At 41.8% G+C, this 22,601-nt stretch overlaps 1 protein-coding gene across 2 annotated transcripts in view; it reads right to left on the reverse strand.

Moving 5' to 3' along the window:
- Positions 1 to 22,601, reverse strand: part of DOCK8 (dedicator of cytokinesis 8) — a 156,298-nt gene that overhangs the window by 17,880 nt on the left and 115,817 nt on the right. For both annotated transcript variants that reach the window (XM_014608664.3, XM_006261239.4), the window contains exons 31-39: positions 21,966 to 22,148; positions 20,821 to 20,956; positions 19,235 to 19,322; positions 14,190 to 14,286; positions 12,955 to 13,089; positions 11,265 to 11,417; positions 10,067 to 10,225; positions 7,666 to 7,766; positions 7,170 to 7,362 (exon numbers count right to left, since the gene is read on the reverse strand). In XM_014608664.3, the coding sequence (XP_014464150.2) occupies positions 7,170 to 7,362; positions 7,666 to 7,766; positions 10,067 to 10,225; positions 11,265 to 11,417; positions 12,955 to 13,089; positions 14,190 to 14,286; positions 19,235 to 19,322; positions 20,821 to 20,956; positions 21,966 to 22,148 (1,245 nt within the window). The remainder of the gene's footprint in view (positions 1 to 7,169; positions 7,363 to 7,665; positions 7,767 to 10,066; positions 10,226 to 11,264; positions 11,418 to 12,954; positions 13,090 to 14,189; positions 14,287 to 19,234; positions 19,323 to 20,820; positions 20,957 to 21,965; positions 22,149 to 22,601) is intronic.

Genomic DNA, 22,601 nt, shown 5'->3' on the forward strand with positions numbered 1-22,601 from the left:
CTCGTATTGTGCTTGGAACCCGAGAGCCTGTGCGCTGGGATTAACATCACTCCAGCGAATAAGACCATGGCCTCACCGTCACTTGCGAGATCCTGGAACCGTTCCACTAACCTCTCATAGTCTAGACAGTTGCCTCGAGATCTACGGACAAAAGAACATCGTCGTTCTTCGAATTCTGCTCAGTCCAGTGGTAAAATCAACCCGTGAGTAATCTTCTTTGTCAATTGCCAAGACTGCGTATCCTGATGGAGCCAAGATTGTCTTATGATCGGGACTGTCAACACCCAACCAGGCCTCAAGGCACCAGACGACGTGGATCCGATCTCCCACCACTGCCACCGAGAACCCTAGAGGAGCGATACATGTTTGGATTTCTCCTACAGCGTTCCGGACTTAACAAGCGGCAGTTTCGGATTTTAGGGGACGCAGGCCAATGGCAGTTAGCTTATGAGTCAGGTTTCCGGTATTTGGACGAACCAGATGATGAATCTTCGACGATTTCATCTAATTAAGCCATGAAAATCATTTAAAAATTGTTTAAGTTCGTTAAAATAGGTCATTAATTTGTTTTGAGAGTTTTCTGTTTACAGATCCGGAATTCAGAGCGTATGGCAAGGAGGAGCCTTAAGAGAGATGACATCACTGAGGAGAGTGAGGAGACGTGTGACCTCGCCACGACGCCCACTGAAGCCCTGATCATGCAATTTTGTTATAAATCAGATTATGTGTTTATGTTGATTATTATTTCTTGATTGTTATGTAACTTGATCCCAGGACAGCAAATTTTATGTTTGTGTATTTGTTTGTTGGCTTGTTGACTCATTTGATGATCACGACAAACTTCTAGATTGCTCAGAAGAGTATGGCATAATTTAGCTATGCTCTCAGCAAGGGGGGATGTCACAACCCAAAGGTGTGATTTTTTGTTTGTGTGCGCGCTTCGGCACCACTAAATTATTTTCCCGCAATTTGTCGCTTTATTTGCACGGTAGAGTTCTCTGCTGCAAGAGAGAACTCTGGTGCAACAGGGATTTCCCGCCAAATTACAGCTTCTTTGCAGGGTGCATTTCTTGTGCATCATAGTGATACACGCTGCAAAGGAGTTCCCGCCATTTGTATTAGGATTCGCCACCACATTATTGGCCAATTCCTAATGTAGGCACACGTGGCGGCTAGCGATTGGCTTGCTAGCCGTACAAAACGCTTGTGTGGTTTCCGCCCAAGTTGGAGGACTCCACGAACATCCGGAGGAGGGAGGACGAGAGAGATTCTGTGTGAAGATCTCCAAGCGCTGCGGACCCTCGCGGACCCGACGCGCCTCCCCTAAGCAGGCAAGAGAGGCAATGGAACCGAGCCTACGGAGCTTTCGCTTCTAGCCTCTCCCTGTTGCCGAGCGCAATCCTAGACGTATCCCTTTCCTGTAACTTCGGACCCGCGGAGCCTAAGTAACTCTGGGGAAACTTTTCGAACCTAACCGAACCGGACCCGCGGAGCCTGAACAACTCCGTGGCAGCAATCGATTTGTCGTGTTCCTCTAGCGAGAGCTGTGCCTGGAAACCTGTCCAGCCTACACCAATACCATCTTTGGGTGTAAGTAAACAATCTTTTCAATCAACCATTACGCCTCCGTAACTAATTCTAACTCGCGTGCGCTAAACCGCCCCGTGGTTCTCTCCAGCCCCGTGTGCCTGGGCTGCCGGCCACAGCCCGTGTGCAACGAAGACGGGCCTGGCTCGCCCCCGGCTCGCACATGGCGATGGAATGAGATCGGAATCGCCGCCGCACATGGCGACAAAGGTGGGATCAGGGCGCGGCCCGCACATTAGGTAAAAGCGCCAAAAAGCCATGCTGAAGCACCCACTCTATCTAGACACTATAGAGCTGGGTCAAACTAATGTGCCACTTCTTCTGGTAAAATGTGTGCTTTTTTCATGTCTGTCGGCAACCTATATGTAAGTGCCCACGCAAAAATGCATCTGAAGACACTCCAGTAATTTTCAATAGCAAGTTTTAAAATCTGTCAATAAAAATTACCTAACTTGGGGTCTCATTGTTATCGTGAAGTAGCAAGTAAAATCCATCTCAGCTGCAGATAAATGCCAGCAGGCTGACAATTTGATTTCTGAAAGATGTTATTTCTAAAATGGTGGAGACATTGAGTACCACTACAAACTTTGAAAAAAGAGCCATCATCTCACATCAGAAGCTGTGTGGAATTTCCATATTCTGGGATACATTTTACATTCTACAGCTTTCTGGAGTCAATTTTATCACTTAGTGGGTTAAATTCATTCAGTGTTAGGTACCAGGACTAGGCCTAGTTATCACTTCAGCTTCACCTAAAAGTTAAAGGGGAGGAACAGAATAGCTTATATGGGATTTGGGAATAGGTCTATAGTACGGTCAGCATAACTGCTGTACACATAGACATATCCTTGCTAGCTAGCTATTTAGCTAGTTTGGGTACCAATAGCAGAGAAGAGATAAATGTCAGTGTGGTCTAGCCTATAGACTGTGCTGAATTCCATTCTGTACTACACATTTATTTATATGAAATATTGTAGCTTTTAGAAGCTATAATAACCAGGGTTCATAACTGGATTCACAGCCTCAGAGAACAGCAGAAAGATAATCTTTGCTCCAAAGAGGTTACAATTTAGCTAACAGCTGCACTGTGGTTTTCATCCCAGGAACCTAAGCATTTCCACACGATGGTTAGAACTGGGAGTTTTGCTGCCTTTTATGAGCTCTTTTTGTGACAAAGGTAAGACAATTCTGAGCAGTGATTTATCTGGAAGAGGAAGCCAAGGAAACGGCAGACACCAATTTATCTGTTCTTTGGCTCTAAATTTTCAATAACTTTCCAGAAAGAAAAAAAAAATATCCCCCTTCCTGGTTTCAACTGTCTAAGAACTGCAGCATCTGAGTCCTAACTTTACTATATATTTCTCAGGTTTGTGTTGTCTTTTGCTAAATCCCTGTAGGACACATCCCATTTACCTAGGTCTATAGCTTTTGCTTTGGTCTGAAAGAATTTTGTGCATCTTCCCCACCTGCTGTATCTAGGAATTTCAGATTTTTCCAAATATATTATCATGGAGGCAGAAGTTTGGGTAACTGTATCCAGTTCCATAGTTGGAATATAAACTACAGAATCCCAGAGATCCTTCCTGAGATCACAGGACCCTAATAATTATTTAGGCTGAGAATAAAACTGGTAATTTTGTAGAAGATCTGAGTTAAATCATATAACCTCTCATTAGTATAATCTCCCATCTTTAAAATGAGGATAATGGAATCACTTTCCTACATAAATATTTATATGCTGTTACCTTTTTATAGACCCTTCCATCCAACAGTTCAAAGCACAAATAAACATTCATTAAATAAAGCCCTGGAGCAGAGAAGTATTATCTGATCAATTTTACAATTGAAAAGGAGAAAAGGAGATGTCCTCTGAGAAGTTCAGGGACTGACTTGCTCAGGGTCACACAAAACCCAGACAGACAGACCAGTTTAGTTTCTTACTCACAAGATTATCTTAACCTTACATCAGTGGTGTTGCAAATCTTGAGTAACATTTGTAAAACACTTGAGCCTTGTATGAAAGGTTTTGTAAAAGCACAAAGTATTACTGTAGTTAATTATTATTACTGAACAAGCTGAAGTCCCGGTTATATTCTCAGGTAAATAGCTATGTAATAGAGAGGGTTTTTTTTATGAGGGTGGAGAAGGGAAAGAGGCTAAAGTTTGTCATAATCTTTCTTCTACAGAGCAATGTGTATACATGCAAATCTTTTGACAAGACAGGCAGATTCAACTGGGATGCTTGTCGACATTATTTAGATTTGATAAGCCTAATTAATTCTACCCCAGTAAATGAGACATGATTTCATACCAAATGACTGCACCCACACAGGCATCCATACCAAGATAAGGGATCAATTTTCCTAGACAATGGTAGAAATCCTAGACTGGACTGTCTTCTTCTAGCACACAGAAGAGGTAGGCAGATTATTCAAAAAAATGAAATCAAGTTATATGTTAGGGAGAGCAAACATCAATAGGAGAAGAGTTCTTTACGTTTGGATTATTTTCTATACGCTTCAGTCAATTCATAAACATGAGCTGCAAGTGGGCAAGGTGATTTGCCTGCCATGTTTTGTTGCTGCTATAATCATTCAGCTAAAAGTTTTATATATAAGAGAGATAATATATCTCAGATTGGAACTATTCATTCAGCAATATTATTAACTTTTATTCTGAAGCATCCCAAATTTAATTTAAAAATTAGATATATATTGGAAGTAAACATACTTCCTTCTAGCCTAGAACACAGCATTTAGTTGCTAACTGGGTGTGTCTACATGAGACACTTTATGGTGTAGCAAACTAATCTGCTGCACAGAAAAGCATCACCATTTACACAAGCGTACAATTAGGGTGCAATAGACTAATTTACTGTGCTACCAGATAGTCCCACCAAATACAAGTGGTATCCAGCACTGCAGTAAATTACTGCGCTTAAACGCATAGGTAGATGGAGATGTCAGGATTAGTTTACTCTGGCTCAAACTGAGCTGGAGTATATTCAGTCGCATTAACTGCATGTGTATAGATGTACCCACAAACTACAGTAAGCAGTGCAGGAAGTGAAGCTATATGGCCTAAATCATTACCTCCAAATAATCTAGGTTAATTGGTTTGGACTAGTGCCATGTAGCTGAACCTTCAGTTGCCCAAAGTAACTAGAATAATACCAATACATAAGAACTACATAAAACATTCATAGTTTCATAGTTGGTAGGGTCGGAAGGGACCTGAGCAGATCATCAAGTCCGACCCCCTGCCACGGGCAGGAAAGAATGCTGGGGTCAAACGACCCCGGCTAGGTGATTGTCTAGCCTCCTCCTTTTGAAGACCTCCAAGGTTGGAGCAAGCACCACTTCTCTTGGAAGTTGGTTCCAGATCCTAGCCACCCTGACTGTGAAGTTGCACCTCTTGATATCTAGCCTGAACCTACTCTCAATCAACTTGTGGCTGTTATTCCTAGTTACTCCTGGTAGTGCTTGGAGGAACAGGGACTGTCCCGTTCCTCGCAGGTCCCCCCATGGTAAGTTTATAGACAGCCACCAGATCCCCTCTCAGCCTTCTCTTGTGGAGGCTGAACAGGTTCAGGTCCTGTAGCTTCTCCTCGTAGGGCCTGCCCTGCTGCCCCCTGATCATGCGGGTGGCCCTCCTCTGGACCCTCTCGATGCTGGCCTCATCCCTCCTGAAGTGCAGCGCCCAGAACTGGATGCAGTACTCCAACTGTGGCCTGACCAATGTCGCATACAGAGGGAGGATCACCTCCTTGGACCTGCTCGTGATGCATCTGTGGATGCATGACAAGGTGTGGTTAGCCTTACTGACCACGTCCTCACACTGTTGGCCCATGTTCATTTTAGAATCGATAATGACTCCAAGATCCTTTTCTGCCTCTGTGCTGGCAAGAAGGGAGTTCCCCAGGCTGTAGGTATGCTGCTGGTTCTTCCTTGCCAGGTGCAGCACCTTGCACTTGTCAGTGTTGAAACCCATCCTGTTCTCATCTGCCCACCCCTGTAACCTGTCTAGATGTAGCTGCAGCCTGCCTCTCCCTTCTAGCGTGCCCACATCCCCCCCACATCTTAGTGTCATCTGCGAATTTGAACAGGGTGCTTTTCACCCCCTTGTCCAAGTCGCTGATGAAGATGTTAAACAGTGCGGGCTGGAGGACTGAGCCCTGGGGGACCCCACTGCCCACATCCTTCCAGGTCAAAAAATGACCCATCCACCACCACTCTCTGGGTGCAGCCCTCAAGCCAGTTTGCGACCAATCGGACTGTGTAGGCATTGATGCCACAGTCGCCTAATTTTTTAATGAGAATGGGGTGAGAGACAGTGCTGAAGGCCTTCCTAAAGTCCAGAAAGACTACGTCCACTGTGACACCTGGAGATACAGATGACTCTAGGAATTGGGAATGGCATGAGAGAAAATGAATTCATAGGAGAAATTTGATTAGCTATGGAGTGTGCCAGATTGTGAGCATCTAGGCTAACCCAAACAGCATGGTTTAAAAAATAGTGACAACACTATTAAAGCTAACATACATATACGAAATGGAAAAACAGGAAAAATTGAAGGCAATGAATATAAGTTAGAAATAAGGGAATCAGAAGGTCAGAAGGAGCCAATAAAAAGACAGTAAAAGAGGTATTTACGTAGAATAGGAAAAAAATTGAGTTCTAGTAGTGCCATTGATACAGTACTGTTATCTTCATATTGAGGGACTGCTGATTACAATTGATACAGTACCAGATGGACCATGCAGAATTCTTAAAAATGCAGAAAGGCAAAAGCATTCAATAAATATTTCTGTTTTGGATATGGGGGAAGGGGGGGAATGGATGATGTATTTATACACGAGGCCAATGAAACTATTCATTTCACCAATATTTAAGGAGAATGTAAAATAGAAGATACTGAAGTTAGACATTTTTAAATCAGCCGATTGAAATAATTTGCGTCACGAGTTTTAAAAGAGCCGATCAAGGAGACAACATCAGTTAATGCTGATTATCAGAGGACTTGAAAAAGTATACTACAGTGGCAATATCTTTAAAAAGGTACACAAAATGACTTTGCATACTATATGCTTGTCAGCTATCGGCTATAATTCCAGACCAAAAAAATGGAACAGCTGATATAAGACTTCAATTAATGAAAGATAATACAATTAATTTTGACTGATTCAGATGTATGGAAAAATGGTCCCATTAAGTTATTTTTAGAATATAAAATCATATGTTAGAATATTGCAAATTTGATTGATAAAAATAAGAAAATAAACAAACACACAATAATAATATAATGTAATATAATTAGGTTTCTGTGAGGTATTTGACTCAATATTGCAATACTATTTATATTAATGAACTAAAATGATATAAAGCTAATATAGCACATACTAAATTGATCAAACACTAACTTACAGGCCTTAGAATAAAATTATAAGATAAGGAATGTTCATCAAACAGATATATATCTTGGAGGCCCACAGGGCCTTGACCTGGTGCTATATAACATACAGTAACCAATCACTTGGAGAAAAACATAAAATAAGTCTGCACAGCTATGAATTATATCCTACCTGAAAGCTGACACTACCCACTGGCAGGTACTTGCGATCCTCCAGCATGCTCAGGTATTCGGCAACCAGAGCTGCAGCGTGGACCAGGCACATAGCAGCCTCTGTGTAGCACTTCTTCTTGGTGTGTTTTTCTGCCATGTTCTGTAGCCAGGTCAATCTCAAATCAGGGGAAGTCTGATACCCTTTAGCAATTCTAACAAAAACAGGTTTAGAATAGATTTGAGGAGACATTTGAAAAGGGGAGAGCCCCTACTCCTAAACCTAACATCCTCCATAATTGCTTACAAATTGCCTTATGCATAAACAGTGAAATTAAAACCCTTGTTTATAAAAATCATACCCAAATGACTCCTGCAATTTGTATGTTAGATAATAAATAGGTATTGTACTGGGCACCTGGAGAGCTTTTCAGTAAAGACATGTTCGGCAGAGACTCAAAGGCCTTTGTGTTTGCTTCCTTTTGAAATGGTTCAGCAACAGTATTAAGAGGGTTCACCTGTACATGAGATCCATGAGCATTTCTGGGTCTTCCTGGAACTCCCTCATTTTCACTGTATCCGATAAGATGCTGTTCAAATTACATAGCAGCTCCTCTACCTGAATAAAAATAAATGTTGACACTCATTTTTCCGGTCTTGGATTTTTTTGTTTGTTTTTTTTTACTTCCATTAAAAAAATGTCAGCACATGATTTACAAGACTGACAGACCCATTACTTGCTGTAGCATTTATTTACAATACGGAAGAGTCATAATTATCACAATGCACGTGCTTCCACGCTAACTTAGAGAGGTTGTGGAATCTCTATCCCTAGAAATTTTTAAGAGCAGGTTAAGGGCAGAGGGTCCACCCTTGAGCAGGGGAGGGGTTGGACTAAATGACTTTATGAAGCCCTTTCCACAAATATTTTCTGTGATTTTAAATCATATTTAAGCAATTGATAAAGGGACCAGTCACAAAACAAGATTGATGAACTCAGAGAAACCCAGGTTTTTTTGTTCATTGATTTAAAAATGTTTAGATCCACATTGGAGTCCAACTTCTGGTTCAGAAAAACCTGTTAAGCAGATGTGCCAGCGATTCTTCAGTACCAGATATTGCCCAATGGGTAACCCAGCTAAATCCTTCACTGTCAAACATGGTTTTGGTGTCATGGATGCGGTCTCTTTATGAAATGAAAAGGAATAGTGGGAGGGGAAGCATTTTAAAATCTTGTTTTGATAACAGAGAATGTGACAAAGTACCAGTTTCTCATGATGCTTAGGAAATCATCTTGCTTTATAAGATGGAATGACAAGATGAATTAAATTAACCAACAAAGGTGCCTGTAGATATGTGGGGTGCCTGCTCTGACACACTGTAGTTACAGCACATCAGAGCAGACTCATTTAATTGAGTCTGCTGGAGTGTGCTAATTAGCATGCTCCAGCAGCCTTGGTGTCTTGTGCATTCAGCATCCCCGTACTTCAAAATGGTGGCAGGGGCGCTTTAACTAAAGTTAATCAAATAAGCTTTAGTTAAAGCACCCCTGCCACAATTCTGAAGTGCAGCATGTTGAATACATGAGACGCTGTGGGTGCTTTAATTACAGTGGTTCCCAAGAGCTGTTCTAAGTAAAGCACCTGCCTATCTCAAGAGCATGTGTAAAGACATCCCAAATGTGCCAAACTGTGAGGGTATATATGCCAGCCCAAGTGACCAGAAACAGTGAGAAATGCCACCTTTACTTTCTATATAAAAGGACTTTGATATTTTTAATAAGATTTTTTTGGGCAGTGGCAAGCATTGTCTGCGACTCACGGCTGCACAAAATGTAACTATCCTCATCACATACTTCTTACAGCATTGCTTTTAAAAACAAGGTACGTGTGTGTGTGTGCGTGCGCGTGTGTGTGTGTGTGTGTGTGCGTGCGCGCGTGTTGGGTATAGGTATCTGTGCATGTGCAGGCATGTGAAACCTTATCAGCTTTGTTTTTGGAGTACAGGGAGGAGGGGAAGAAAGGAGTTATGCTATCATGGTACTGCTGATTTGAAAACATCATGAGCCAAATGCTAGCCCTACATTACCCATACATGCAGCTCATAGTAGATTCAAGTAAAATTATTTGCACATGGTTAAGAAAATCATCCTATGCCATTTTATTTTCCCACAGACATATGGAACACCTACATACAGGTGCTCATATAATGCTTATTCTGTAGGCATGTGTGCTCAGCTTCAGCCCCAGATTGTAAGGCCCCTGCCTTGCAGCCTGAGTAACAAGGTCAGCGATGTAAGGCCCAGCTTCCCTTATAAGTGTGTAAGCCTCACTTATAAACTAATGAAGGCCAGCTGACCTGAGCCCTTTCCCTCCAATTGATTCTGGGGATGCTTCTAAAGAACTCTTCCAGTACCTGAGCCTGACTGCACAACTTCTTGGTCTCCCATCCCTGACTAGTTCCTGTCCTGGCAACTTCTCTAGCTTTCTTGGATCCTGACCCTGCATTTGGCTTGCTCCTGGATTTTAGCACTGGATTTCCATGCAGATCTGCTTCCTGACCTGGATTTCACTCTGTTCTTGGACCTCGCCCTGTGGATTGTCCCTCAGATCTGGTAACTAGGCCTCTGATTCTCACATCCTGACCCTGGCTTGGCATTTGGTTCCTGACTCTCAGCTTCTGACTGCTACCCCTGTAATTCTGTACCCACTGGGCTGTATATCCTGGTGGACCGTGATACAGACGTCCTAGATATTACAAGAATTTCATATGCATAACTTGGTATTAAAATAGAAGTAAGCCCAATTATTCATCTCTTTATTTTCAACACTTAGGAATGCTCAGCTCTACAGTCTGGCTTGTCCCCACTCCCATATGAAAGGTCCTGAAGCTAGCATCAGAAATCACAAAAGTACTAACCTGGGCTGGAAATAGAGTTGACTGCATGTCTGCATCTTCCTCTGCGTATGCCAGGATGGTTCGTAAGGATCTCCTGAGATATTCCTCATTGAAGTCAGATGACTTACCAACCAGAGAAGCCAGAGACATGGTCACTTGCATCTTTACTCTTGCAAAGTTCTTTATAGAAGGAAAAACACCAAAGAAGAAGGGTTTATGAATTCAAACATATTTGTTTTCCATAGGTTTCTGTTTACTTAGGTGCTTGCAGGATGTAAATCAACTTTTTTCCTCTTTGCTTAAACAAAGAAGGCCAAAGTCACCCCTGGGACCAGTGGCCATCGCTCTAAAGTCAACACAGTTGTACCTGTTTATGCCAGGTGTCAATGTGGCCCAGTAATTAATTTGTAAATGAATGGCTTAGGGAAGGCTGCATCTTGGATTTTAAATCCCTGCAGGATATAAGGGGATCCAAAAGGAAGTATTGGCCTGAGGAACAGCACTTGATGCTCAGAAGCTTATCAAACAGCTCTCCCAACTATACAGTTGGTCCAGTAAAGATATCACAGAAAATACTTGCCTCTCACATATGGTATGCTTATTCATAAGTGCTGACCAAATAAACATCTAGTTTTATACTGTGTATTGACATTTTATGGGGCCAAGGGCCAAACTGTACTGTCATACCAATACCAATCTGCATGAGTTTCATTCCAGCCCAGGACATTATTTCATATTTACATCAGTGAGACTGAGAGGAGAATTGGGGGCCCAGTCTGTGTAGAAGCTGCAATAATTCTTACACTGGGTTAAGAGCACTTAAGAAAAGATAGTGAAGTAACAATGTTGTTTATGGGGTTTTTTTTGGTTCATTTGTGCAAGAGATCTTCTAAAATGTAGACATCTTTTATTTAAGCCAGTTCATTACTGATATGTAGTATTTTCTCAAATGAAACAGGAGTAACTAACTATTTCAAACTCCTTGCCACAACCTGCTTTCCCCCTGCCACTTTCCTTCTCTAGTTAAAAATTCACATAACACCACAACACTTGGCTGTTGATATCTGCATGTTTTCAATTCATTGTCAGTTTCCATACTGATTTTAAATGAAAATATGGAAACTATAAAGTGGGTCTGCTCTGATGCGCTGTAACTACAGTGTGTCAGAGCAGACACCCCACATATCTACAGGTACCTTTGTTCTAAATAAAATCTTACATTAGCAGAGCTGAAACTGTATCTCATCAAGAGGTAAAGTGTTGCACAGGCTTGAGTACGAGTGACCTCTATGCTGCTGCTGCAGTGATGTAGAAGTCGTTGGCACAGGTCAGCACATTGTTCCACTTCCTCTTCAAACAGGAAATCTCCAAACTAAGGGAGGCAGAGAAGACACTAGTATTATTGCCAATCCCAAGCATTCAGGCATTGATTGTACTTGTGAGAGTAGATTAAAAATGATAAGACATTTTTGGCTCTTTTGATAAGAGTTCTGCTTTCTAAACCTTCATGGTTCACATTTTCAAGATTTTCCCTTTAACTCCTGTCCCCTGGAAATGTTCTTTCTACCACAATGAGCTACACTATTTAATTGTCCTAAAACATTTCCATTGCTGACCTCCCATCCAGCTTTCATTCCTGATCCTATTCCAAATTTTAGTTTTATGCAAGTTTTAATTTTAGAGATACAAATTATTATGGCTTCAGTCCAAGCCTATCAACACCTATGTTCCAAGGAACTTTTAAACAGAATGCCGATGGAGTCACATATATTGTACGTGCATAGATAAAAACCAAGATGTACATCCAACAAACACATGCCATTATCTCTTATTGTAAAACCTTGTATAACCAGTTCTCAACCTCAGTCCTTTCTTCAGTGTCATCTTGCTGTTTACACTGCACACTGGTTTACAAAGTCCCATCATTTTTACTCATTTATAGAACAGCATACACCTCCCTGTGGTACAATACAAATTATTTGAACAGTTGTTTCATAAAATATAGTACCAACTCCCTTTAATTGGAAGACAGATTCAAATGATTTTACAAAGCATTCATTATTATAAATTATTTTGATTGGAAGTTAGCTTTAAAAAATAATGTACAATGAGACTTTACTTATATACTTCATAACTATTTGCAGAACAACCCAATAATTTAGTTTGTCAGGTAATCTACACTTAATGGGAAATGGCCATAATGAACAGGATACTCCTGTCCTTTTTGTGTGCGTTTTTGGATATTTTCAAGGATTTTTCACTTCTGCATTTGGAGTGGAAACACTCCTTCAAATAAAGATCCACACACTATGAAATGCTAAACAATTTCCTAATGAGGCCTCTCCCCCAAACCCCTATATTAAAAGTTGAAAACAGATCTGCTATGACTTATATTATTAAGATATTGGCTAAATGCTGCCTGGAAATCTATCAAATCTATCAATGTCAATGGAAATATGCTGGTGAAAAACAAATGGATAATTTGGCCTAGCATTTAGACAGAATGAAAGTACTAATATAAATTTAATTAATAGAAACCCTCCATGTTCTGAAGAATGTCTTGCATTCAAAAACTTGTCTATCCCAACTATATAGTTCATCCAATAAAAGATATCATCCTAAGAAATCCTTGCCTCTCACATTAAGAGACTAACATCACATCTCATTTACAGTATAACAGTTTAAATCTGGAAGAATCCCAATGTCTTAAAAGGAGTTGATATTTTTAAACCATGGATGAAATGATTTTCACGCAGTAATGAACTAATACACATGTACCGGTGTGTCTGTGCATGAAACCTGTTTTGATGGATGCAAATGTAAATACTTATTGCACTTAGAGATCTGCTCTAAAAATTGCCTAATGTCTTAACTAGAAATATGAAAACGTAAGCCTGTCAAGACTTTACCTTGGCAATGAGTGCTCTGAGTGTAGCGAAGCAATGTGTTAGGTAAGTGGTGCTCTGATCACAGCCAAGAGAGTTTACCAGGACCTTCAGTACTCCTCCCAAAAGGTTCTCTCTACAGTCCACAGCAGAACTTGCCTACAAACAGAAAAGAGTAATAAATTGAACAGAGGAATCCCATAATAAACTTGCGCATAAGTATGGAGATTTTACTCCTTTCATCAAGAAGACCCTTCTAGGCTGCAAACAAAGTGACATTTGAAATCTCACGGTTTTTCCTCATTCTTGAGTGTGTGCTTACTCTCATGTTACCACAACATTGGAAAGATTTCTATTGGAGTCACTTCTTATGGGTTAGTGGCTCAGCAGGAAACCCTTCATGTGCCTTGAATCCCTGCAATTTATTTTTAATTTAGTTTATTCCTGTACCTATCCTCAGAGGACCATATTTTTTAGATCTTCCTTCTGTTTGGGTCTTTATGCTTCTTTAAAGGTCTATACAGGAGCCTTCAGTACATCGCTTTTCTACTGTCAAGAGTTAAAGAGCAGTATAAGTTACTCTCTGTGTTGGCAGTGAGGTCATAGCCTACCACATAAATAAAAACCTCAGAACCAGGGGGCCGATCTTCAGCTGATATTAACTGTCACAGATCCACTAACTTTGACTGACCTTTGACTTTACCCTGGGAGGTAAAACAGGTTCTGCAAGTTTCTCCCCGCAAGCAGGTGTTTTTGCCAATATGCCCTCATGTAGGTAGAGGGGTACCATGGACCAGAGTGGTGTGTAGGGTTAAACTCTAAATTCAAATGTCTTACATGACAATGCAGAACATTTCCACAAGAGCAGCAGGCCAGTCCCATTTTGTTACCCAATACAAATCAATACTGTCCTTTCCCCTTCCAGCCTCAAAACAGGACTGACAACCCCCTGTATCCTGAGAAGTTAACTGAGATTGGATTTCAAGTACAGTTATGTAGAAATGGGGCCAAATTCTCTTCTCTGTTACACTGGTGAAAGCTCAATGAGTGAAAGGGGCTTACAACAACTGTGTAATAAAATGGCATATTTGTCCTTTTCTCTTTTTAAAAACAGAGATCATTAAGGATCCTTTTTATTAATTGTGAATGTTAAGATTCCTTTTTTTTTTTAGTTAAAATATGTACTGCTTAAGAAGCAGAAAAATGCATCTTTTTCCCTTTTAGAGAGGTTGATGCAGAGCCAGCTGTGGAGTTCTCACCTGGATGATGTTCTCTTGCATATCTAAGATGATCAAATTAGCCTCTGTAGCCAGATTTCCACTGATCAGAGCTTCTTGATCGAGCTCAGCTTTTGTTCTGTGAAAAGAAGCACTCCTCATTATTTGGATGACAACCAGTTGTATCAACTAAAGGCAGAGTTAAAAATGACTGAATCCTGAATGTTCCCACAGGGATGGGTAATAGCAATCTCATTCAAGGGCATTTCCCAAGGACCATTAGATTTACTGGGAGGAGCTGATATACTAGATGAGTGGTGCCCAACTGTTTTGCCCAGCAGGCTGGATTGGATGGGCTGTGCCCAGTCCATCTGTGGGACAGAACCAGCTGGTGGTCCTGATCCAGCACCCAGGGAGGCCCAGCCCCATGGGAGGAAGGGGGCTTGATCCAGCTCTTACCCAGCCCTGTAGTGGGGGGAAGCGTCGTGGCCCAATTTTGCAGGGCAAAGGGGCATGGCCCAGCACCAGTGCAAGCTGTATAGAGGGAAGGAGGCCTAGCCTGGCCTGGGCCCAATGCAGCCGCATGGGGTAGAGGTGGCATGGCCTGGTCCCACAGGGAGATGCAGTGTGGCCCAGTCCCAAACCGGCTATGCGGAGGGAAGGGGGCATGCTCCAGCTCGCATCTAGCTCTGCATGACTTGGGAATTTGGCTGTGGGGAGAGGTGGCAGTATTAACTGCCACTGCTTCCCCACTTCTAAATCTTCTGACCCATGGGGAGACCTGTGGGTTGGATGCCCTGGCTCCATGGGCTGGCAGTTGAGCAGCCCTGCACTAGATCTTAATCCTCAGGAAATGTACTACAGGTGGGCTTCTACATATTGTTAATAGCCGATTGCCGTTACCATTGGCATAATAATAATGAACAATATTTATAAAGTGACACCTATGCCTCAACATGCCCACAAAGTGACATGCTACAGCCTCAAACCAGGGACCTTGGTCCAACTAGCACAGCCTCTCATCCTGGCCTGCTACCTAACAGCCAGCCACCCATGTCAGTCGAGGCTGTCCTGAAGCCTTGAGGAGAGTTTAGCCCTCCACCCACTCACTGGCACTGGAGTGGCTGGCCAGAGTCAGCTGAACCTCCACTTCCCTCATATAAATGTTTGACCCAGAATATGATTTGTCTAGGTAACAGGACTTAATCTAATCCCAGACTGCCTCGCTGTTCCCTCAGGCTTGTATTCTGACTCCACTCTTGGCCTGATTTTGTCTTTTGACCTGCTTTGATCTCTGACTCCACCCTCTTCCTGATCCCCCAGCTTCTTGACTCAGCCTCTTCCTAGACCCTATTCTCAGACTGATCTCCTGGCTTCCTGACTTGGCTTGCCCCTAAAATCTGCTTGTTCCTCCCAACCCAGGTTGGCATCTTGATCCCCAAGTGGCTCCAGACTTGGATGCCCATGACCCAGTGTGACAAAGCTGCTCAAGGAGCTGTACAATAAACATCTGAAAGCATACACTGCAGTGATACACCCAGAATAGAGTTATGATAAAAGTAATCCCTTATAAAACTCTGTAAGAAAAGAATAGAGAAGACAGCCATAAGGAAGGGGGAAAATATTGCTGATCCCAGAATATTTTTTGCTGCATAAAAGCAGAATTTAGGACAGACTGAAATAGGTGAAAAAGGGGCAGCAAATTCCAGAGCTATGGATCCGGTGCAGCCAAGACACAATGACCATTTGATGCGAGAAGGAATAGCGGCTTTTCTAAAACCCAAACCTGTATCAAGACCAGGCTTAAGGAAGAAGCCTGGAATAGAGGCCTTCTGCACCTCTCAGTAGAGGTGATGCATGATATTGAGCTTGATACATGATTTGTAACAAGAAATTTATTCAATAAAGTTCATCATCTATTTGCTGATTCTGTACAACTCATGAATACACCATCATTTGCTTAAATATATTAATGATGCAAAATTCAACTACAAAAGGGGGGGAAAAAAAGCATTTGCAGATAATTCCTGGGTTCCTACATATGTGCAAACTGTCACTTGTAAGTATTCAGCATGTGAAACTGGAGCTGTTTTGGCTGAACTCAGTTCTCGCAGGCGATTTTCTGTCCAGGGCTGGATGAACAGTTCTTACTGTAGACTTTTCATATGGATTCAGGATTTGCTTTCTGTGAATATTCCATATTTTTTTCCCTATAATTTTTTATCTGCATGAAACTGGAGGTCATGGATAATGAAGACCAGCAGGGTCATCAGAGTCAGCTCAGCACTTTTATAGACTGCCAGGTAGTGAAGAGAAGGCATAACTTGATTGATCACAATTACCCAGAGCAATGAAAAATTGGGAGGCCCTGCCAGAAGACCATTGCAATAATCGAAGCATAAATATGAGCAAGACTGGCACAATTTAAATAAGCAACAACACAATCCTTTGAACTGGTTCCCGCAACCACAATACGATTCAGGCCCTGTATGTTAACCATTTTGATTTATCTTGTTTGTGTGTTCAGTAGAAGAGTCTTAGTCAACGTTTAGGAACAGACTGACTTTATTAATAAACAAACTGAAGGAGAGGGACATAATGGGAGCCAACTCTAACATACAACTGCTTGGAACCTTCACTCCCAATCAGCTGCTCAAAACCAGTGCTCTCCAACCAATATGGTTATTTTGTACAAGCCTTTTAAAGGGCCAGTAACCTTAAAAAAATGACTGACTCCTCTCTTTATATTCCATTTGCTTTGAAGTAGAAATAACTTTTCATAGTGAATACAAAATGGGACCCATGGGGAAAAAAGAGATAGAATCAGGATAGGTGCTCAAAATGGGGGCCACCAACTGACTCCCCAGTAAGTGCTGGAGAATGAAAAAAAACCCCAACACTAACTTTTTCAATAGGAAATGCATTCAGACTTGGCTCCCCCTTGGTTCAGGGTATCTGCTCAAAAGGACAACAAGACATTCAGAGAGCACAGAGACATATGGATCCTCTCAATATGCAGACTTGCACTCTTAGCTAAAGGAGCAATTGATTAAACTGAACCAATGTGGCCCACACCAAGAGTAGTACCTAGTAGGGCTGTGCGAAGCTTTGGTTGCTGATTCGATCTAGTGGAGATTCAGCCCAATTCAGTGGCTGAATCTCCAAATCCAAATCGAATCAGGAGATCCTTTAATCTCTCCGAATCAAATTGGAACCCTCCAAATCCATTCGGAGAGATTCGGCGATTCAGACATAGACACAGCTTTGTTTTTTCTACATACCTCAAGGTACCAGGGGGCTTGTGAATGCTGCAATGCTAGGGCGCATGGAGTGTCCCACAGGAGCATGGGGGGGGGGGGGTGTCCCCCCAGTGCACTCAACAGCAGACCTGGAAGTGGACCAGAAGCACTTCCAGTTCACTTCCAGGTCCACCAGTGAGCATGCAGGGGGCCACCCTGTGCCCCTCCTCCCCCCACCTTGGCGACTGGTGCCTCCTGGGTCTGGGGGGACACCCGGGGTCCCCCCTGTGGCCAATCGCTGAACCAGAGGACATGGAGGCTGCTTACTTCCCAGCAGACCCAGAAGTGGACCAGAAGTACTTCTGGTTCACTTCCGTGTTCACTGCCAAGCATGAAGGGGGTCTCCCCGTGCTCCTGTGGGACGTTCCATCTGCCCCAGCATTGCAGCATTCACAAGCCCCCTGGTACCTTGAGGGACGAAATAAAAACACTTAACTCTGTGTTTACAGCTGAATCGCTGATTCTCTGAATCAGGATTGAATCTTCAGATTCGTATTTGGCCAAATCGAATCAGGGATAGTGATCAACACATTGAATCACTGTCCCTGATTTGGGGCAAATCTGAATCCAAATCCAATAGAGCCCATTTCACACACCCCTAGTGCCTGATTTGTCAGCATTTCCCCTATTTCTCCTGTTCAGCATGAAGCTTGATAATTAAGGACCAATTTATACTTCCTTGGCACGGACCAAATTCATTTGGACTTTTATTGAAATTTTACATGAAGGAGAACAAAAAGGTCCACAAAATTTGGTCCTAACATTTCAGCTTCTGTTTTCAGAAAGAGAACACTAGTAATCATGCTAACTCAGCATTCTATTACCTAGTTACAACTGTGCCACATAATTTAGTCCAGTACTCCTCGGCTATATTAGTCAACTCTTGAATAAATAAAAATACTGCAGCAAAATGTCTTCAGTGATGAAAGGATAGGCATATTTTTCACAGACAAAGCATAGAGGCATTTTCTTGCTCTTTCTTTTAAACTGCAGTGAATTCAAAAACTGAAAATCTTTGCTCAAAAAGATAGCTGAACAACAGTTTACCTGCTTATTGCAGAATCTTTACAACTCCAATGGACAAAAAACTAAAACCAATACCCCTTTTCCCAGCCAAAGCAACTAAAAAGGGCTCTGGAAATTCAGTACAACTTTAATATAGAGAAGATACTACCCCTTTTTAAAAAAATGGCATCTATTTAAGATGATTACATTTATGCAATTAGGTATAGGGAAAAAAATTATGTCTCTTCTAGTGAAGAAGTCACCTGCTCTATTTTTATCCTCATACTTCAGATAGTAAAAAACTGTTGTATTCACAAATGGCAAGCTGAAACTTGTAACAAAAACATCATAAGAGAAGAATCTTTTTTCCCCCTCCTCTGGTAAATAATTCACCAATGGGTTACATCTGGCAAATTTAGCGAGACAAAGCACATATTGCCATGCTGCATACATTCAACAATGCAACTGTAGCACCCTAAAAGTCAAATAAGCCCTGTCTTGTGGTACCTGGGGTATCATATGTATGTGTCTCATATACAGTTAAATCAGAAAGAAAAAGATGCATAGTTCACAGATTAAGTCCCTCAGGTCTTTAGAATCTCACTGGTATGTCCCAGCAACAGCCAACCCCCAAAGGAATTATTTTTTATTTCTTTTCCTTTTTGAAGAATGAGGCTGGAATGAAACTGCTGATTTTGTAATAAAAGCATTCTGGGAAAAAAAACCACAACCAAACCCAGCCTGGTTTAGGTAAAAGAGATATAAATTTATTAAATGACTTACTTATCTTGCTTTTCGTTTGCCTGCCGCCAGTGAGTCTGCTCTTTTCTCCATCGCAGGTTTTCATTTAGCCCTGCCAATCTGTCATTCCCTAAGAGTGCAACATACGTCAGTAAGATTAAAGCGGAAAGAGAACACCTGCATTGTGATATCTAATCATACAGGGTGATCTACATTTCTGTAACAGTCATTTGGTGCTCAAATCCCTCAGCTTTCAGCCCTGGGGATCCTGCTACAAGGGCAGTGTCAATCATTTCTGAAACTCTGGGGCTTTTAAATTTAATTTGCAATTTTTAAAAGTTTCCCCAAGACATTTGTAACACTTTTTTTTTTTAATGAGCTGACTTTTCACTGTAGAGGCAACTTGCTTTATTTTTAATATTTTTGAAACTGTGGCCATGTATGAGGGATATCATAGAAACCATATCATGACACACTGAAAATGTTCAATGCATACAGTTTTTCCTTCTGTTCTTGCAGCTAAGATAGGGTCAGAAAAGTGATTATTTGAAGGGAACAACCTTGCAAACCTGTTCCCCCATGTGGTCTGAGACGCATCTGTTTTCATTTCTAATTTTAAAAGGGCCATTTAAAAGGTACATAATGGACAAGAAACATTGCTAATATCAACTCATGCCCCTCATATCACAGAGGACAGAATTTGCCCCAGACAGAGCAGGCAGGGAATGTGTCCCCTAGACCAGGAAAGGTACTGATCTCATGGCAGTCATGACCACTATACCACTACCCAGTCCTAAAATATAGAGGATGCCCTACATTATGGAGCCCATAGTAACTGTCAGTGTCTCAGACTTCATTATTTCAATATGCAGTGCTTAGAATAGAGTCAAAGAAACATTACCTCCAAAAATTCACGTGTGTAAGTTGGCTATATATTTGTAACAGATTTGAGCCCTAAACTATAAAAGCCTTTGACAATTTTATACATAGAAAAGCACCCAAAAAAAAAAATCCTGGAACAGATATAAGGGTCAATTACTATAGTAAATGATGTCAAACATATGGCCTGTGGGATAGATCTGTCCCACAGATATGGGTCATCAGGCCCATGGGGCTTCTTGTTGTAGTTGCCAGCAGCCAAAGTGATAACACTACCACTGCTCAATCCCCAAAGCCATGGCTGCCAGCACCAGCACCTAGTGGGTGAATGCCACTGCAGAAATTAGTTTTTTGTTGCCACTGGTGACTAAAAATCAGCAGTATTCATCCCCTGGCTGGTGGCCATGCTAACACTGCTCTAGTAGCCACCGCAGTTAACTGCTCAGCTGCTAGCACCATCACAGCAGCACTAGCAACTGTAGCTAGAAGCTCTGTGGTTTAGGTCCAGCCCATGGGAAGCCCATGGTCCGAATCTGACCCACAAGATGCCCTGCAGTCCAGATCCAGATCACAAGGGTGCCATGCAGTGTGGATCCAGCCTGTGGGGTGAAGAGCTTGACATCCCTGCTGCTAACTGAAGATTTGGAGAGTTGTTGCTGTCCTTTAAACCCCAAAAGGGAAAGAGATTTGGATCGCCAGCTCATTTGAAGTTTTCTGATTAAAGATAAAGGGGAAAAAATAAAAAGTACCAGCTGGTGTCCTGCAGCGTTTCATCATTTCACCTCTGGCCCCTTCTCCTCTCAGTAAAGCCTCTTCTAGCCGGGCTTTTGCATCTTTCGATTTCTGGAGCACTTGAGTGCTAACTTTATCTGAGCTTTGTTTGCCCTGGACATATGTAAGAAAGCAAAGTCATTTTCTTCACTTCAGAGCACCTATGTTAAAAATACACACACACTGTTAATCCAAAGTGTACTGCTGGGACTTCTGATATCCCTTTTGGACACAATTCAAAACAGGTGGAGGCCAATGAACACCATTATCAATTTACAAAAGCAGTGTGTATACTATCAAAGAGCTGGTATGTGTACTGTTAGCAAATACACAGATATATCTGGAAGTAAAGAGAAAGGTGACATTTGAGAGATAAATACTCCAATATTTCAAACTATTTAATGATAATAGTTTGCTCTTGTAGAGGCTCTGGTACAACATTGCACTTAACCTCACAGTCCCATTGAGCAGTAGGTATTATTATTCTAATTTTACAATGAAGAAATGTAGGCACAGGGCGAAATTACTTGGCCCGGGAGAGGTACATAGCAGCAGAGATGAGAGTTCTGACTTCAAGCACAAACCTTAGCAGTACCACTTCTCCACCCAGGACTTGATAAGAAACAGTGCAGCTCTGGGCTGAAAGAATCTACCCTAACCCCTATTTTCACAGGCATCTTCTTTATACAAGGAAAATAGTAAAGAAATTTGGTTGTAGAAATGTGCAAAATGTAATAGTGAATAGAGTGTCACAGCTTGGGAAATTTGATTCGTAGATATTTAGCTGAACCTCTCAAGGAGGAAAACGTTGGCAGAAAAGACGCATCAGCTTGACTTCCTGTCTGAAATAAGATACTCAGAGCTCCATGAAAAGGAAAAAGTAAGAAAAATTTTAAACCAGTTTTGTAGAACCTCATAAACAAAGCGCTTGAGTTCTCATCATAGATTTGGACCAGTTATTTCACTTGAATCAATTTGTCCATCTCTAATCAAGATGAAACTCAGATGGCAAGCGGGCTATTTTACACCCTTCAGTCACAGAATTCTGGTATTAAGGACTGCTTTAGAAGCAAAGAAAATATAGGGACAAATCAGCAACCCAACCGGGTCACGTTCCATTTACCTTGTATTCAAAGCATGAGACACAAATGAAGAGGAGATCTAAAATCCTGTTCAGCTGCATGGATGGAAGGTCAGTAATCCATTTCTGAATGAGGTTCTGATCAGCATTCTTCATGATCCAGAGGAAACAGATCAGAAGGTTGCGAGTGGCATCAGGACTCAACATGCTGTACTGTTTGTAAGGCTAGCAGTTGATAAAAACAAACATATTTGATGAGAGGAGAAAAAGGAGAAAGTTGTGTTATTTAAATAACTAGTGGAGTCTAGCATCACGAGTGCTCCATCTATTCCAGATTCCCAATTTATGATATACCCATTATATTTTCCAAAAGGCACACCTAAGGTTCTGGAATTAGTACTAGGGTGTGGGTGTAAAAAGAGGAAGAGTAGCTCCTCACAGTATTTCTATATGTTCCCAGCAACAATCCTAACATCAGCATCAAAAAAAAAGAGTCCTGCCCAAGTGCTCCCAATTCTGCAGGTAATGATACTTAAATATATTGCCTGGCTGCTTTATGGAGCATGTTGAGGGATGCTTATGACTGGTGGTAGTGGGGCAGGGTCCTGTGGAGGAAGGAGTAGGGACAATGCAGTGCCTGGCAGTGACTGAAGAAGTAGTGGTACAAAAACCAGATGG

The sequence above is a fragment of the Alligator mississippiensis genome, chromosome 3 (genome assembly GCF_030867095.1).
Source record: "Alligator mississippiensis isolate rAllMis1 chromosome 3, rAllMis1, whole genome shotgun sequence".
In the NCBI taxonomy this organism is placed as follows: domain Eukaryota; kingdom Metazoa; phylum Chordata; order Crocodylia; family Alligatoridae; genus Alligator; species Alligator mississippiensis.